Source organism: Babylonia areolata, chromosome 24 (genome assembly GCF_041734735.1).
Source record: "Babylonia areolata isolate BAREFJ2019XMU chromosome 24, ASM4173473v1, whole genome shotgun sequence".
Classification (NCBI taxonomy): Eukaryota; Metazoa; Mollusca; class Gastropoda; order Neogastropoda; family Buccinidae; genus Babylonia; species Babylonia areolata.
The window spans coordinates 50,216,654-50,234,758 of record NC_134899.1 but is presented as its reverse complement, the minus strand read 5'-3'; the positions used below and the strand labels follow the sequence as shown (position 1 = coordinate 50,234,758).

At 40.7% G+C, this 18,105-nt stretch overlaps 1 protein-coding gene across 3 annotated transcripts in view; it reads right to left on the bottom strand.

Moving 5' to 3' along the window:
- Positions 1 to 18,105, bottom strand: part of LOC143298906 (uncharacterized) — a 45,493-nt gene that overhangs the window by 5,267 nt on the left and 22,121 nt on the right. For all 3 annotated transcript variants that reach the window (XM_076611937.1, XM_076611935.1, XM_076611938.1), the window contains exons 11-16: positions 13,119 to 13,326; positions 11,302 to 11,507; positions 9,321 to 9,418; positions 7,406 to 7,547; positions 4,222 to 4,394; positions 3,178 to 3,307 (exon numbers count right to left, since the gene is read on the bottom strand). In XM_076611937.1, the coding sequence (XP_076468052.1) occupies positions 3,178 to 3,307; positions 4,222 to 4,394; positions 7,406 to 7,547; positions 9,321 to 9,418; positions 11,302 to 11,507; positions 13,119 to 13,326 (957 nt within the window). The remainder of the gene's footprint in view (positions 1 to 3,177; positions 3,308 to 4,221; positions 4,395 to 7,405; positions 7,548 to 9,320; positions 9,419 to 11,301; positions 11,508 to 13,118; positions 13,327 to 18,105) is intronic.

Genomic DNA, 18,105 nt, shown 5'->3' with positions numbered 1-18,105 from the left:
CACTGACACTGTTATAAACTATAGTGAAAACACAACACGATGATGATCTATCTATCAACACTGACACTGACACTGTTATAAACTATAGCGAAAACACAACATGATGATGATCTATCAATCAGCACTGACACTGACACTGTTATAAACTATAGTGAAAACACAACACGATGATGATCTTTCTATCAGCACTGACACTCACACTGTTATAAACTATAGTGAAAACACAACATGATGATGATCTATCTGTCAACACTGACACTGACATAAACTATAGTGAAAACACAACATGATGATGATCTATCTGTCAACACTGACACTGATACTGTTATAAACTATTGTGAAAACACAACATGATGATGATCTATCTGTCAACACTGACACTGACACTGTTATAAACTATAGTGAAAACACAACATGATGATGATCTATCTATCAACACTGACACTGTTATAAACTATAGTGAAAACACAACATGATGATGATCTATCTATCAACACTGACACTAACATAGTTATAAACAATAGTGAAAACACAACATGATGATGATCTATCTATCAACACTGACACTGACATTGTTATAAACGATAGTGAAAACACGACATGATGATGATCTATCTATCGACACTGACATTGTTATAAACGATAGTGAAAACACAACATGATGATGATCTATCAATCAGCACTGACACTGACACTGTTATAAACTATAGTGAAAACACAACACGATGATGATCTATCTATCAACACTGACACTGTTATAAACTATAGTGAAAACACAACATGATGATGATCTATCTATCAACACTGACACTGTTATAAACTATAGTGAAAACACAACATGATGATGATCTATCTGTCAACACTGACACTGTTATAAACTATAGTGAAAACACAACATGATGATGATCTATCTATCAACACTGACACTGTTATAAACTATAGTGAAAACACAACATGATGATGATCTATCTGTCAACACTGACACTGTTATAAACTATAGTGAAAACACAACATGATGATGATCTATCTGTCAACACTGACACTGAAAACACAACATGATGATGATCTATCTGTCAACACTGACACTGTTATAAACTATAGTGAAAACACAACATGATGATGATCTATCTGTCAACACTGACACTGTTATAAATTATAGTGAAAACACAACATGATGATGATCTATCTATCAGCACTGACACTGACATTGTTATAAACTATAGTGAAAACACAACACGATGATCTATCTATCAACACTGACACTAACATTGACATTGTTATAACGATAGTGAAAACACAACATGATGATGATCTATCTGTCAACACTGACACTGACATTGTTACAGACGATATTGAAAACACCGCACGATGATGATCTATCTATCAACACTGACACTAACATTGTTATAAATGATAGTGAAAACATGACATGATGATGATCTATCTGTCAAAACTGACACTGACATTGACATTGTTATAGATGATAGTGAAAACACCGCACGATGATGATCTATCTATCAACACTGATACTGACATTGTTATAAACGGTAGTGAAAACACGGCATGATGATGATCTATCTATCGACACAGACATTGCTATAAATGATAGCAAAAAGACCGCACGATGATGATCTATCTATCAACACTGACACTGACATTGTTATAAACGATAGTGAAAACACAACATGATGATGATCTATCAATCAACACTGACACTGACATTGTTATAAACGACAGCAAAACCACGGCATGATGATGATCTATCAATCAGCACTGACACTGACATTGTTATAAACGATAGCAAAAACACGGCATGATGATGACCTATCAATCAACAATGACACTGACACTGTTACAAACAACAGCAAAAACACGGCATGATGATGACCTATCAATCAACAATGACACTGACATTGTTATAAACGATAGCAAAAACACGGCATGATGATGATCTATCAATCAACACTGACACTGACATTGTTATAAACGATAGCAAAAACACGGCATGATGATGACCTATCAATCAACAATGACACTGACGCTGTTACGAACAACAGAGATAACATGGCATGAAGAGATCCTACCTTCAACCCTTACATTACTGTGAGGATTACTTCCTGTGTAACTGGGAGCCATTTCTAGATGGTTTCAAAACTAAAAGAATGACAGTCCGCTTTGATCATTCACATATTGCCTAACCCACCGATGTTCACAATGATCATTGTAAACGTCCTTGTCAGGATGAAAAGCAATGAAAACGTATCCAAATAGTTTGTTTAATACTTGCCGAGTAGTGAAATAACAGCTTTACAGCAATGATCCATACACAAAAAACTTGCACACGCACGAAGTAATTGAAAATCCTCTAACTTCATCCGAAAGTTGCCCAGAAACTTTATCAAGAGTTATGTCCTGCACCGATGGTTCACACTAAGTTGAAAGGCTGAAAAACAAGTACTCGGGTGTTGGATGGAACGAGTGGCCAGTGCTGTGACTGGCCCAGTCTTTGTTTTATCTTTCTGCCAGCCTCAGTCTGCTTCCAACCAACTTTATTTGAAAAAATAAAATAAAATAAATAAATAAAGTAGCTGTAACGCACCTGCCTTGCAGGCTTTAATGAAAGCCAGTCACCAACAAATTTTGTGTACTTTATGGAAAAAACATCCCAAGTTTAGATGTGCATTTCGAAGGTTTGGTGGCCCTCCCACTTTCCCGACTGTTGACCTGTTCATAAAACCACTGCAACATCTGGCATCGATACAGTTTCTACAATATTTTCTTCCTCACTATCGCTGCTGCTTTTCACTTTCTTAGGATGAAAAAGACTTGTCAGAATCCCTTGCCATATGGATCGACAAGATCTTCCAGACATGCAATGTTATCATTAGACAAAGATTGCCTTTCAGACATTTTTCCTTTGCCCAACACCGTTCACATTCTGAAATGGAAGAAACTCAATTTGCCGTCAGACGTATGTACCCTTTATCAAAGCAAGCACAAGTTGGGTTGTTTTTTTTTTTTAATTCTTTTTTAACCTGAAACCATTATTACATGTTGATGTGTATCCAGGATGTGTGCAATGCTGATACAACGCAAATGCACATTTTGTTCATAGATACATTACATGAAACTACTTGAACAAGTGGACACGATGACTCCTCCTCCTCTCTCTCTCACCATGGAGATCTGCAGTTCCACCGACTGCAGCTGTAATGCCAGCCTCTCACTGGTCGTGTTGGCCTGGATGGCGCTCTTCTCCAGATTGTGCACCATCTCTGGTATCTTCCACCGCCAGAAGTCCTGACCGCTGCACACACACACACACACACACGCACGCACGCACGCACCACACACACACACACACACTCTCATTTGCGTATACTTACAAACATACCACATCAGCATATTCATACAAATATACGTATGACATTTACATTCATACAAACATAAACATCACATCTGTATATTCATACAAACATACGTATCACATTTAAGTCTTATCTTCAAAACAGAACCAAAGCACTGCACATCCTGCTCATTTGCACGTATGCAAACCAACAGTCAACCAGCAAGAATCATAAAGTAAAGAAAACAAGAGGAGAACTCTTGCACAAACCTAACACTGGAGAAAAAAAAACAAACTTCTACCAAAATAAAGCAAACGCTGCTTTGGATTAAGGCATACCTTTAAGGACTGACAGGTGCATGCAAATGAAAAAAACTCACTGTTCTGCCATCTAAAATGACCAAATTTTGTGTCAATAATCTTGTGATATCATCATTCTCAGACAATCATACACAATATATTTCTGCAGTTTGGCATGACATTTTGCTGCAAAGTATTTGTTATTTTAGCACAAAATGAATAGAAATACACATAAATGAGATGACTTCCCCCCATTTTCCCTGTCTTCAATGTCTTCTCGACAGAAACTTCTGATACAGTTCAGGTAAATGCAGAACTGAGTGTTTACTGTCTGAAAATAAGTTCAGTGAAATACTTGATACACAAACACAGGCACACTCACACTCTTCTTTCACACACTCTCTCAAATAAACACATACATACACAAACACCCACATTCTTTTTCACACACACACAGACACAAACACACACTCAACACATACACGGTTTCCTTTTATCTCACACACCCTCTCTCTCTCTACACAGGATCCCTGTTCAAGACACAACTCTAGACCAATGTGACCCCTCTCCCTCACCTCCATGGGGAGTAGATGCTGGTGGGTGGGGTGGGCAGAGCCGGAGGGAGGGAGATGGGGGGTGCTGGGCAGGCCGAGATCTGCGGCTTGAACAAGCTAGGGACGGGGGCCGACGTAGGGTAGGGCCGTTCCAAAGGCGTCACCGCCAGCACTGGGGTACACTTCACTGAGTACTGAAAAAAAAAAGAAAAAAAAGAAAGAAAAATGAATAAAATAACACACCCAGACTATTTTCATTATCTTTAATCCCAGAGTTACGTTTCCAGAGGTGATTTCTCTGTATCTCTGGTCGACCTCCATTCAAGCTCAAAGGAGGTAACATAAAATAAAATACCCAGACTTTCTTCATTATCTTTAATCCTAGAGCCAGATTCTAGAGGTGGTTTCACTGTACCTCTGGTCGACCTGCATTCAAGCTGAAAGGAGGTAAAATAAAATACCCAGACTTTCTTATTTTTAATCCTAGACTTAACTAGTTTCTAGAGGTGGTTTCTCGGTACCTCTGGCCGACCTGCATTCAAGCTGAAAGGAAGTATCAAACAGCAGATGCAGCTTGGAGTTGTATGCCTTGTCTGGAAGCATTGAACAGCAGATGCAGCTTGGAGTTGTATGCCTTGTCTGGAAGCATTGAACAGCAGATGCTGTTTGGAGTCGTATGCCTTGTCTGGAAGCATTGAACAGCAGATGCTGTTTGGAGTTGTATGCCTTGTCTGGAAGCATTGAACAGCAGATGCTGTTTGGAGTCGTATGCCTTGTCTGGAAGCATTGAACAGCAGATGCTGTTTGGAGTTGTATGCCTTGTCTGGAAGCATTGAACAGCAGATGCAGCTTGGAGTTGTATGCCTTGTCTGGAAGCATTGAACAGCAGATGCTGTTTGGAGTTGTATGCCTTGTCTGGAAGCATTGAACAGCAGATGCAGCTTGGAGTTGTATGCCTTGTCTGGAAGCATTGAACAGCAGATGCAGCTTGGAGTTGTATGCCTTGTCTGGAAGCATTGAACAGCAGATGCAGCTTGGAGTTGTATGCCTTGTCTGGAAGCATTGAACAGCAGATGCAGCTTGGAGTTGTATGCCTTGTCTGGAAGCATTGAACAGCGGATGCAGCTTGGAGTTGTATGCCTTGTCTGAGTGCAAGTTACTGTCCTCGTTTAAAATAAACAGCCGAGGTAATACTCAATTTCCCTTCTTTTTTCCCTCAATTATTTTCTGAGCCAGAGGAAGTTTCTAGGGGTGTTTCTCTGTACATCTGGCTGACCTGCATGCAAGCTGCAATGAAGGGTTAAACAGTAAACAGCAAGTGTGGCTTGAATTTGTACATCTTTGTCTGCGTATAAATCACTGTCTTTGTTTGATATGTAACACTAACAGCCAAATTGATTATCAATCTCACCTTTAAAAAAAAAAAGAAAATCATTATATATTTCAATTTTCTTAACTCACTCCAGACGATTAGTTCTCTCCCTTGCTTTTCCCTACAGATGACCCATTTGTTAGAGTTAGGAAAAAAATCACAAATAATACAAAACATAAACTAACTGAATGAAACTCACTGTACTTGACCCACTGACCCCTCTCCTCACGCCCTGTGAACGCCCACCCCCTCCCTTTTCACTGCTCTCAGAAGCTGAGTCACTTTCAGTACCTTCTTGCTGGTTGCTTTCTTCACTGCAGATGCTTTATTTAACATCTTCATCAACCTTGTCGATGTTGAAACCTTCAGTTTGAAGCATTTCAATCATTTCAACAGCAGTAAAAGCCGCTGTCGTGATCTAGTTTGCTCCAAAAATTTCCACTTGTACTGCCTGCGACGCCATTCTCCATACGTATGCAGATTACCTTGTCGTGTGGGGTCCTGAACTCGCTGTGGAGTGTGTTGTTACGGAATCGCATGAAGAAACTTTCTGTTCGACCCTTGACACGTTCACAATGCCTGGTGTAGCTGCCATTGTCATGCTACCCCATGAGGAAAGCGTGGAAAAATTTTTAATCGTCGAAACTGCTATAGCGTTCTGGACGAACACTACCTTACGTCAGGAACGCTAAAGCATTCCATCATCCGGAGTGAGTTAACACTGGTTTTAATGGAAGGGATGAGTGACAGCCACATTTTGGCTTTTTTTCCTGACAAAAAAATTGACAGCCCTAATAATTTGAGTGATGTCATACGATAATGATCCCCTGCAGACTACAACCAAGGGACAAAGCTTGCATCTCATGTCACGCAACACAACTTCCTGTTAACAAAGAATGAAAACAAAAGACAGCTGCCCAGTCTGGTTGCACAGGGTAAGCTATACAGAGGCTGACATCTACTGTTCACAGACAAGACAGAGATCAAACAGACAGACACATTCCACTGCAACAGATTCCACTATCGTTCAACAGAATTTAATGCAACAAAACCAGTCCTGTTATTGATTTTAAACATACCCAACTGTGCAGATATACATGCATACTGAGCTGAACATGCTCAAACCATATGACTGAGCAGGTGGATACCGCAACTACCAATTCCTTGGCAGTGTGAGTTTTCAGCATTTCTATCCTCCATCTCTGATCCTCATACTAATCCAATGAAATGTGATGACTGCAAAGATTTTTTTCCATCCAATGTTCTTTTCTATCTACCTCTTTTTGCAACACAGATCTTAAAACACTGTTTTAACCGATACATGTATTTGAACCACCCAACACAAATGATTGAAATTCCAATCCTATTATGAATGTGTGCAAGTGCATTTTTGGTGAGACTGAATTTAGATTTCTCAAGGAGGCATCACTGAATTCTGACAACCACATCCGCAAGACAGAGGCCTGACCGCAAGACAGAGACCTGACTGGCAGCATAACCCAATATGCTAATCAGGCCTTGACTGCATGCATATACATCTGTGTACCAATCACAGTGCATTTCATCCACAGAATTTTGCAGGAGGGCAATCCTTTGTTGCCAAGGGTTCTTTTACAGTGTGGGACCTTGGTTTATCGTCTCATCTAAATGATTAGAAACTCAGTTTGATTTTCCAGTCAAACTTTAGGGGAAAGGGCGAGACAAGGACTCGAACCTAGACCCATCACAGGCAATGTACTGGCAGCTAAGAGTCTTAACCATTCTGCCACCTACCTCCAGGTAAAGGCTGAAAGCATGCATACATCACACACACACACACACACAGAAGATCACCTCTTCTGCAGTGACCTGCACAGGGTCCGTGTTGTTGACCTTGACACGCACGTTGCGTGATATCGGTCCAAACTTGGACACCAGAGGTGGATCAAAGGGAATGAAGAAGTCGTCTTCATTTTCCAGTGTCGAGGTCACCAGTCTGTAAAAAACAAAAACAAAAAAAAACAAACAGAAAACCAATATAGTTAGTGTTATTTGCCAACTGACAATAAGTTTTCATGGAGTAACTAACATTCCACTGACAGATGAAATGTACAATTATCACTATTCCACAGCACATGTCCATTGTGAGCAGTCAGTAAGAGGTGAATTCGAACAACAGGGGACTGCTGGCTCCAAGACTCTGCTCTCATTTATGAATCAACAGTCTGAACCATAAACATGTAGAAAATGGATTTTTTTTCCTTTCCTTATCACTCAACCTTGAAGGTAAGCTAGGTCCTTCGTGCTCCATCCCATTTATGCACGTTATAAAAACCAAAGCAACAAAGTTCCAACTGATCAAATACTGAAAAAAAAATCTACCTCAATAAGTACAGCTTGTGGGTTATGATACACTATGTTCCTCCATCCCACCTCCAAATTTATTCAAAACTGAGGAAACGTCTTTCAAAAACTTTATGAAGCTACGCCTGGATTTTTAGTTGCAGAAAAATACCCATCATAAGGACTGTACATTACAGTGTGGAAAGATGGCTTAGAGGTAACGCGTCCAACTAGGAAGCGAGAGAATCTGAGCGTGCTGGTTCGAATCACGGCTCAGCCACCGATATTTTCTCCCCCTCCACTAGACCTTGAGTGGTGGTCTGGACGCTAGTCATTCGGATGAGACGATAAACCAAAGTCCCGTGTGCAGCATGCGCTTAGCACACGTAAAAGAACCCACGGCAACAAAAGGGTTGTTCCTGGCAAAATTCTGTAGAAAAATCCACTTCAATAGGAAAAACAAATAATTAAAAAAAAACTGCACGCAGGAAAAAAAGAAAAAAAAAAAAAAGGGTTGCGATGTAGTGTGGAGCAGCCCGAATTTCACACACAGAAATCTGTTGTGATAAAATGAAATACAAAATACAAAACAAAAAAAAACACACCTGTACCCCAATAAAGCTGCACAGTGAACATCAAAAACAAACTGGACATTACCCTCTCAGAACACTACTACAAAACAAGCACACATATCACATGCATCCAGGTCTGAGAACAAAGAAACAGCAGTCGACAAAAGAACAAGTTTGCAAGAATGAAAAGTTGCTGCACAGTTCCCAAATGACACTGCCCCCTAAAGATGACAATCTTGACAATACTTTATCAAGGGGACAAAAAAAATCAGATAGAACAGGAAGAGACACACAGGAACTGGGCTTCTAATGATGCATGCATATGCATCCCTGACGCTTTAAGAACTAAAAGGGCGCGCTGCAAGCTCATCAAACCAGTAACCAGAACAGACACATAGAAGAGTGAACATCATGAATCAGAGCTTCAGTCCAATGCTAGGATCATCTGCCCCAAAGGAGTTGTTTCCCTTCCCCACTTCTGGACTGATAAACCAAGACAGTTATGACAATAAGGTATGCCTGTCTTTTTATGTGAGTAGTGCAGCAGATCTGATCAGAATGTGCAGCAATACAGTGACCTTCTGAGGGTAATCTGGTATCTGGGACCTGCTAGAACTATGCTAAAACTTATATAAAAGAATCACCAAGGACATCAAAGATTCCAAGATTTTTAACTCAAAACAGAATCCCTGAGAAACACAGAGAAAAGCACAATACAGACAGAATTAATAACTTCATCAAGGTTTTTTTGTTGTTGTTGTGGTTGTCGTTGTTTCATCATTAAACATTTCCTCATGGTTAACAACTAAATGCATGAAAAAAAAAAAGAGAGAAAAAAGCTCAACAGGACTGACCTCAGTATCTCCTGGTTGAAAACCTCTGTGTCCCTGGATTCTCCATCCTCTGTCAGGTCACACGAGGCTGTGCTCTGTGCTTGTGCCCTTTCCAACACCTGTGATGTGACACACCACGCCATTAGGCTTCACGTCTCATTTAGACTGCCTGCACCTGTATCCTTACCTCACCTCACACCCTTCTTCGCTCAAAAGATGGGACACACCCAGTGTTAGCTCCAAACATTTCTTCTTCTTCTTCTTCTGCGTTCACTCGTATGCACATGAGTGGGATTTACGTGTATGACCGTTTTTACCCCGCCATGTAGGCAGCCATACTCCGTTTTCGGGGGTGTGCATGCTGGGTATGTTCTTGTTTCCATAACCCACCGAACGCTGACATGGATTACAGGATCTTTAACGTGCGTATTTGATCTTCTGCTTGCATATACACACGAAGGGGGTTCAGGCACTAGCAGATCTGCACATGTGTTGATCTGGGAGATCGTAAAAATCTCCACCCTTAACCCACCAGGCGCCGTCACCGTGATTCGAACCCGGGACCCTCAGATTGACAGTCCAACGCTTTAACCACTTGGCTATTGCGCCCATCTCCAAACATTCAAGTCCTCTGATTATGTCAGTGAGGAAGTCACAAGTTCTTTAAAAGAGGCTATTTTTTAGCATACTGTCATGTAAATTATGAGTGTAAACTCATGGGGGAAACAAGCTTGTTTAAAAAAATATATATCAAGATAGTAAAAGTGCACAACGACGACAACAAAAAGTGGCTGAAAAAAGGGACGAAGCAGAAAGAAAGATCTTCAACAAACGCTGTTGAGGAGCTAGTCTCTCTAACATTTGCTAGGGCCCCTTTCAGGGAATCATTTTTATCATTCCTATTCCCTTTCCATTTCACCTGCAATCGTTATTCTCTTTCCCATGTAGATAAACTGATGGTTATAATACCGCAAACTTTTATGTTTCTCTCCCGCCAACAATTTCAAATGATGACATGAACCTGTGACTGTGCCAATAGCAGAGTTTGTGTGTTGGACTTTCAATCTGATGGTCCTGGATTCCATCCATGTTATCAGTGCCAGGTGGATTATGGATAGAAATTGTTTCTGATGTGTGGAACAGCAAATGTGTATACACATGCACAAGATCAAATGAACATTTAAAATCCTGTAATCAATGTCAGTATTCGGAGAGTTACAGAAAAATACCCGCAAGCACCCTTCCAAAAATGGCAGGATGTTTTAATGTCAGGGTAAAATGATCATACATATAAAAGCACTCTTGTTTGTGCCAGCAAAAGTGGGATTGCAGCCTATGAATGCTAAAAAGAAAGATAACCTGTCTTCCTCTTTCTACAATGCACACACACACACACAATAAAAAACAACAACAACATATATATATTCATTTATGTATAAACATATGTATAAATTTTCAGCCCATCAAGTCCAAAACATCTCTCAGGGTTTTTGTATGCTGTAGCCACATCTCGTTGACCATTTCAATCAACCAGGACAAGGCTGCAAAAAATGTTTCCCTAAGCACTGAAATCACTCTGGAAAAAACAAATATTCATACCTTTTCATACCTGAAAGCATCGCTGAGGAGGTGGAATCATGACATCAGAAGGTGTGCTAGCCTGTTTGGTCACAAAGAAGGCGATTTCTTCACAACTACAAGTGCTACCAGCATCTAAAAATCAAGAATAAGTTTTGAAAAAACCAACAACTTTGTATCCCGTACTACTAAAAGTTTTAACTTGGGATAGTAAAACAAATACAAGCAACTTGAGCAGCCCCCCAAACCACAACCAGTGATTGTACAGTGTTCACAAGAAATTCCATTTTACAGTTTCTGGAATATTATACATTCATCCACCTAAAACAAGACAGTCACAAATGACACAAAGATGTCGTCATGTGTGTACCATACCTCTCCAAATGATCAGCATATAAAGAAAACTGAACACTTTCAGACTAACCTGTGCTCGGACAGTGGCAGGTACAAGGTCTGCCGGTGGTGGAGCCATGCTGACACTGGCAGAGGGGGAATGGGATGGCTGCAAAACCACCCTGCTGCCCGCGCCAAACATTTCATTCATCATCACGCCTTTCGCAGACATGGGGGAGGCTCGAGACCCAAACATGGTCGAGTTGTTACTCAAGTACTCTCCCTTGGCTGGGTCAACTGTTGGGAGGAGCAAAATGTCAACTTGCTTAAAAATTTGACTTCACACAGGATCTTTGGGGGAAAAAAAAGCTCGTGAAAGAGAAAGGGAAAACAGATTGATTGATTGAATAGCACCTATCCTTGGTCAAAGACCAAGCTCTAAGCGCTTTACATACACAGGGACATTTGCACCACAGGCTGCCTACCTGGGTAGAGCCGACTGACGGCTGCCACTGGGCGCTCATCATTCGTTTCCTGTGTCATTCAATCAGATTTCAGACGCACACACATACACACTCAGACAGACATGTAACATTTTTATGTGTATGACTGTTTGTTTTTTTGTTTTTTTTATTTACCCCGCATTGTAGGCAGCCATACTCTGTTTTCGGGGGTGTGCATGCTGGGTATATTCTTGTTTCCATAACCCACCGAATGCTGACATGGATTACAGGATCTTTAACGTGCGTATTTGATCTTCTGCGTGCGCATACACACGAAGGGGGTTCAGGCACTAGCAGGTCTGCACATATGTTGACCTGGGAGATCGGAAAAATCTCCACCCTTTACCCACCAGGTGCACCAAGATTCGAACCCAGGACCCTCAGATTGAAAGTCCAGCGCTTTAACCATTTGGCTATTGCACCCGTCATACATGGAGGGGAGAGAAAGACACCGAATCTAACAGAAGATGAGCATGCCATTTTATCATCTCAAAGGACTTCTGTTAACAACCCTCCCATGGGCAAAAATATAATGACCATGTTGACTGGAAGCATGTTATGGACAGCCTTTACTTTGGCTATGTTTCTTTGGCTTATCCAGCAGTAATATTCAATAAGCATATCCCATTTTTCTGCCAATTAACACTGTTTTCGCCTCTCAGTGCCAGGCATTTCTGCCTTTCTTCATATAATGATTACAGTTACTCCATCAGAACCACAGAACTAAGCAGTAAGCATGGCATGCAAGTGTATCTGACACACAATTTAATATTTAGCTCAACAGGGAGTGCTGGCAGAACTCCACTATTTTGAGGGAGTCACCACACTATGTCAAAACTCAACAGAATTCAAAGGGCACGATCAGGTTTGAACAAATAAAATGAGGTGTCTTTTCAGTGAATATGTCTGCGATCAGCAGCAACAATGGGAAATCCCTTGGATTTATCAACACTTGCCATTTTATATTCCCTCAAGTAATGACTTGGGAAGACATTTTCATATGACAAACAGGTTGCTTCCAAGATGCAGTTTGGATGGATTATGCACTGACTAACATAGTAATAAGTCACATGCACACATAAATCATAATAGGGTAAAAACACACTAACATTTGTGTCCACATTCAAGTTTATAGACAAAAAAACAAAGAAACAGGTGGTGTCCCAATGGGAAAAAAAGAGACCCTCCCCCCATGCCCTACCCCCACTCCCCCAAAAAAGCAAACTTCCAGCTGGTGTCATACATCCACACAAAAAAACAAGATCAACTGGGCGTTGGTGGTGTGCTAGGGACAAAAAAAAGAAAAAAAAAAAAGACCCTACCCCCATGTCCCACCCACAAAAAAAGCAACGTCAAACTTCCAGCACGTGTCATACATCCACAACAACAGCAAAATCATCCTCACCAAGATCATCCAGGGTGTTGGTGGTGCGCATGGCCACAAAGGTGTCGTTGAGGGAGCTGTTGAGAACATCCATCCCTGGGCGAGGGCGGGTGGCCAGGACTTGATCCAAGCTGCTGTGAGCCATGGAGGCCCCTACCGACACCACCCCCCGCTCGTTCTGCAGGTGGGAGATGAGCTCAGACTTGCGGTTCTGGAGCTTTTCCAAACTCTAAAAGAAAAAAAAACATGAGAAAGGAACCGCTCTTGAGAGACGTGTGGAACGACTTCTCCACCCTGAAAAATGAAGACCTCTGTGAGCTATCATAATCTTCAGTATAGTGCATGGGATCTCTCGTTTCCATTTTAACAGCAATTTGCGCTTGAAGTATAACCATTCACAAAAAGACTCAACTGAACTGCTTTCAGAGCCATGGGGCAATTTAGAGTGTGTTTAAAACAGGGTTCATGCATGTACCTCAGTGTTTCCATCACACGGGACCCAGAAACGGGTCACAGACTTAACTACACAGAGTACATACATGCTCACCTTTCTAAACAGCATGGTCTGAAGGGTGTACCCTAGCCAGCTCACAGAGTGATTAACACAAAGGCAAGGAAGGAGGAGGAGGAGAAGAGACATTAAACACCTTAGTGAAGCAAAATTGGTATTAAAAAATTACAGCGTTTGATGATGAAGCTGCTGCCACAAGCTTCTGCTCTGCCTGACAAAAGAGACTCCTGGTCCACTGTGCAGCATGGTTCAGCTTCACACAGCAGATCAGGGAAGCGGTGTGGGGCACTCAACACCTCCACAGTTTTCTGTCTTGCCTAAAGACTGTAATAATAACCTGACTTCACCAACAGAAGCAAAATTCCAGTCTTTCTGGTGTATTCATCTGCTTGCTTTTTTAAATCTACCTGAAGCATGGCAGCAGCTTGTACACTGACCTTTCTTCTAAGAATTAACATAATAAAGCTTTTTAAAATGAGATCAAGAGGAAAGCTTAACACACCATAAGAGGAGAGAAAAAAAGCAGTGGTTAAAAAAAACAACAACACGAAACAACAAAAGACCTTCTAGCCATCGGGCTACCTGGTAGGTTGGGTGGGGGATCAGAGTTGTTTGTTGTTAGAAAGGACGTGTGAATGGAGGCACAGTACCTGGACCTTCACATGTCCATGTCCGCACTGTGCCTGGTACCTCGGGCAACATTGCCGTTCCTTCAATCAATCGCCAGCAAAAAAGGCTCTCGGCTTGAAGCAGGACTGAAACTAAACACACTCCATACATATGTGATTCTCCCCCTCCCTCCCCTGCGCACTGTCCCAAACAGAGACCACTGGCATTCTAGTCTACAAGACAAAAGTTCTGCAGGCATTTCCCTTTCACAAGTCTTCAATATTTACTATTTACTGCAAAATAAGTCATCAACTCCTACTGCTTTAGAAAAAAACAGGAAAGGAAAGTTCACTGATGTTGCTATTTCAACTGTGAAGAGCTGTTCTCAGAAAACTTCATGCAGTACAAACCTGCATTATTCTTACCTTGGAAATGTAATAAACAGGAAAAAAATGTGATTATCAGATCAATTCCTCAATAACTTTCAGTAGCAAACTGCCATGGAATATAATCCATGCTAATCACAAAATATCCACTAGGTTACTAACAACACACAGCCTGATTTGTTTCAAGCTGGAGTCAAACAAATCCAGTATTAACACATGACATCCACTGGGATCTTAACACAGACTGAAGCCTTGCAAAAGGGAAAAATGCCCTCATTTATGCTGTTTTAACATCTTTTCAAAACAAGTCATGCTTTTCTGTTAATCGTCAAAAATATGTTGGTACTTTGCATAATTATGCACTTTAAAAAAAAACTGTAACAAAATATCAGCTAATTAAATCAAATCAAATCATGGTGCTTAGAGCCTCACCAACCACTAAGGTCTTCTCAAGGCTATCACCATGTCAGCATCTTCTTCAAGGCAAGGGTTAAAGCACAGTAAAAACCAATCTGCAAGTTCACATAAAATGAATACTTACAATTACATCATCAAAAAGAGAACTGTCAATAAGAGGATTAGGTGAGAATGGAAGTACAGAGGGCGAAAGGTGACCTGGGTCTCAGATATTGAACGCGCCCCGAGTCTACTGGCAGGAGACAGGGAGGTGGTTACCATAGCTTTTCACGATTCTTTGTTTTTAGCAGCACCATTTCGGATTCTTTACAGCTATTTTTCTTTCTTTTTTTTTGGCTTTACTCATATTCCTTTCTTGAGAATGACTGCCAATTTCGACCAAAATTTGTGCTCAAAAGTTTTATTTGAAATCTCTTTTACAGTGAAACTGACAAAAAAAAAAAAACAAAAAAAAAAAAAAAACAACACACACACACACAATAAATGAGGAAAAAAAGAAAATGAAAAATGTGTTCTAAACAATTTAAACTCAGCTTAATGGAATTTGGCAACAGTTAGAAAATTCTTGTTTTACAACATAATTTAGAATAAGAAAATGTCAACCAAATCAAAGGCATGCATTACTGTTTGAAACCCAACTATCTCTTGTTCTTTTCTCTTAGTATGGTCAGCAAAAAAGAATTTGGAAAAAGCTATACTCTTGCAAACAGTGACTAGAATGCCGTGGTCTCTGCAAAAGCCCTGTGCCCTCACAAATTGATGCAGTCCTCTGCCGTTGTACACTCTCCTATGCAGCAGGGTCAGGCGGGTGAGCGTCTCATGACACACACACACACATACACAATCATTGTCATAACATCTCCCTTAATTCTTTTTTTTTTTTTTTAAACCACTGTCTGAAATTTGTCTGCTTTAACATGTGGTATTATTAAAGCATGGAAAGGACAGTTTTAGTACCCTTTTCTCTCTGATTTGGCATTGTGGTGTTGATGATCTCAGATATAACCCATCTCCATCTTTCCATCTTCTGTCCAATCATCAATGATTATCACACAGAAGCATCCATGTGAAACAGAATTTGTAATGGTTGTAGTGATCAGTGGGTGCGACTTGTGAGTCTTTTCAATGACATATCAAACCTTTGCTGGGTACTCTCTGGTGTGTTGTGTGAGAGCAACAATCTGCGAAAGTGTAAATGTGCATGTATGTGAATGAGATGTTTACATGCAGATCTGTCATCAACCATGTTTATTTTGCAAGGGAGTCTGCTAATATTTTTGTGCGTCAAAAAGTGTGTACACATGTGCTGCACAAGGCCATGAGATAGAAGGAACAGAGATGGGGAAAGAGAGAATGACAGATGGCTAGCTGGTACAACTGACCAGCACTTTCACTGAGAGAGAGACAGAGAGAGAGAGAGAGAGAGAGAGAGAGAAACATGCATGTGTGTATATTATCTGATCTCTAGCTGGAACAGATAATAACAGTTATATTACAGTAACCAACACTGAAATGATCGACAATGTTCACACAATTGGCAAAGAGAGAAACAGTAAAAAAAAAAAAAAAAAAAAAAAAATAGAGCTGGGCCAAATGGTCACTTTCATGGTAAAAAAAAGTGAGAAATGCAGATGCGAAAGACCATCCGACCACTATCACAGGCCAAACTGACCACAAGCAATCGAGTGAAAGAGGACTGGGTACTGGAAAGTTTCGAGTGTGGAAAGGTGAAAGGCTTAGTTTAGTGATCTAATGCTCTTTTGGTCATGATGTTTATATGGTATGGTATGGAAGACTCCAAAAGAGCACTTGAAGTCAAAATAGAAGGAAGAGGGCAAGGGTGTAAACAGGAAAAATGGATTTGGAAGTAAGATGCAGGAAAGGTCAGGGGAGAGAGACAGGGAGGGAGAAAGAGGGTAGAAAGGGAGGGAGGAAGACACAGAGAAAGGGTGATGATGATGATGAAAAAGATATTACAGATAAGTCTGGTGAGCAGGAAAAGAGAGGAGAAATCAACATGACTGTGGAAAAGGTTCAAGCGTGATGAGGGCAGGGAATATATATGGTCTGGTTTCTGCTGTGTGTGTGTGCATGCATGCCATGCATGTGTGTGTGTGTGTGTGTGTGTGTGTGTGCGTGCATGCACGCATATGTCTAAATGAGTGTGTGTGTGAGTGTGAATTCATGCATGTGTGTATGTGTGCAAAGTGTTTGTGTGTGTGTGTGTGTGTGTGTATTTCTGCAAGCATCAGCATTATGCACACATAATCATTCAGTCCACATATTCACCATTTCATACGTGCCTAAACTACTTCTACATGGATGTGCTTGTGGGTGAGTTTCTACACCAAGATTTGTTCTCCTTCCAAAATTACAGCCATTTTCAAGTGCTATATGATAGGAAGATGTAGTGTTAGTATGGTTCGATCAATCTGTTGGGACAATGTATGATCTCTGGGAGTGTACATTTCCATGACCTATCCCTTTTGTTTCATTTCAAAGTCTCTCTTACAAAAAAAGATTAAATCCTTTGGCAGATTCTGTTCAATCATTTACACTATATTTACTGCTTTTGTTTCAGGTTCATTGAAAAGATTAAATTGTCTGGCAGATTTAGTTCATCAATCGTTTATATTACCTTTACTGCTTTTGTTTTTGGTTCATTGACTTTCTCTTTGTTTATTACAACAGGTGGCAACTCTGCATATACAGAGATAGAAAGGGGGAGAAACAGAGAGTAAGAACAGAGAAACATAGGACAGACAGACAACAGAGGGAGAAGAGAGACAAGAGAAAGCAAGAACAGAGAGAGACAAAGAGAAACAGACCACACATATATACATACAATGGATAAGTGTGTGTGTGTATCAGGTATTTTCCTGTTTGAATCATCATAATTGGTGATGTATCAGCGGACTGAGAAATGGCTATTTGAGGAGTTTTTCAGTGAACAGCAACATGAAGTGGAAGTTTTGTTGGGGGTTGAGTCGTGATGGTCCAGTGGTGTGTGGGATTCTGGCTGAGAAATCCCAAAAGATAGAAGTTGCTTTCGTTATCTGTTATACTGACACCATGACCGTCTCAT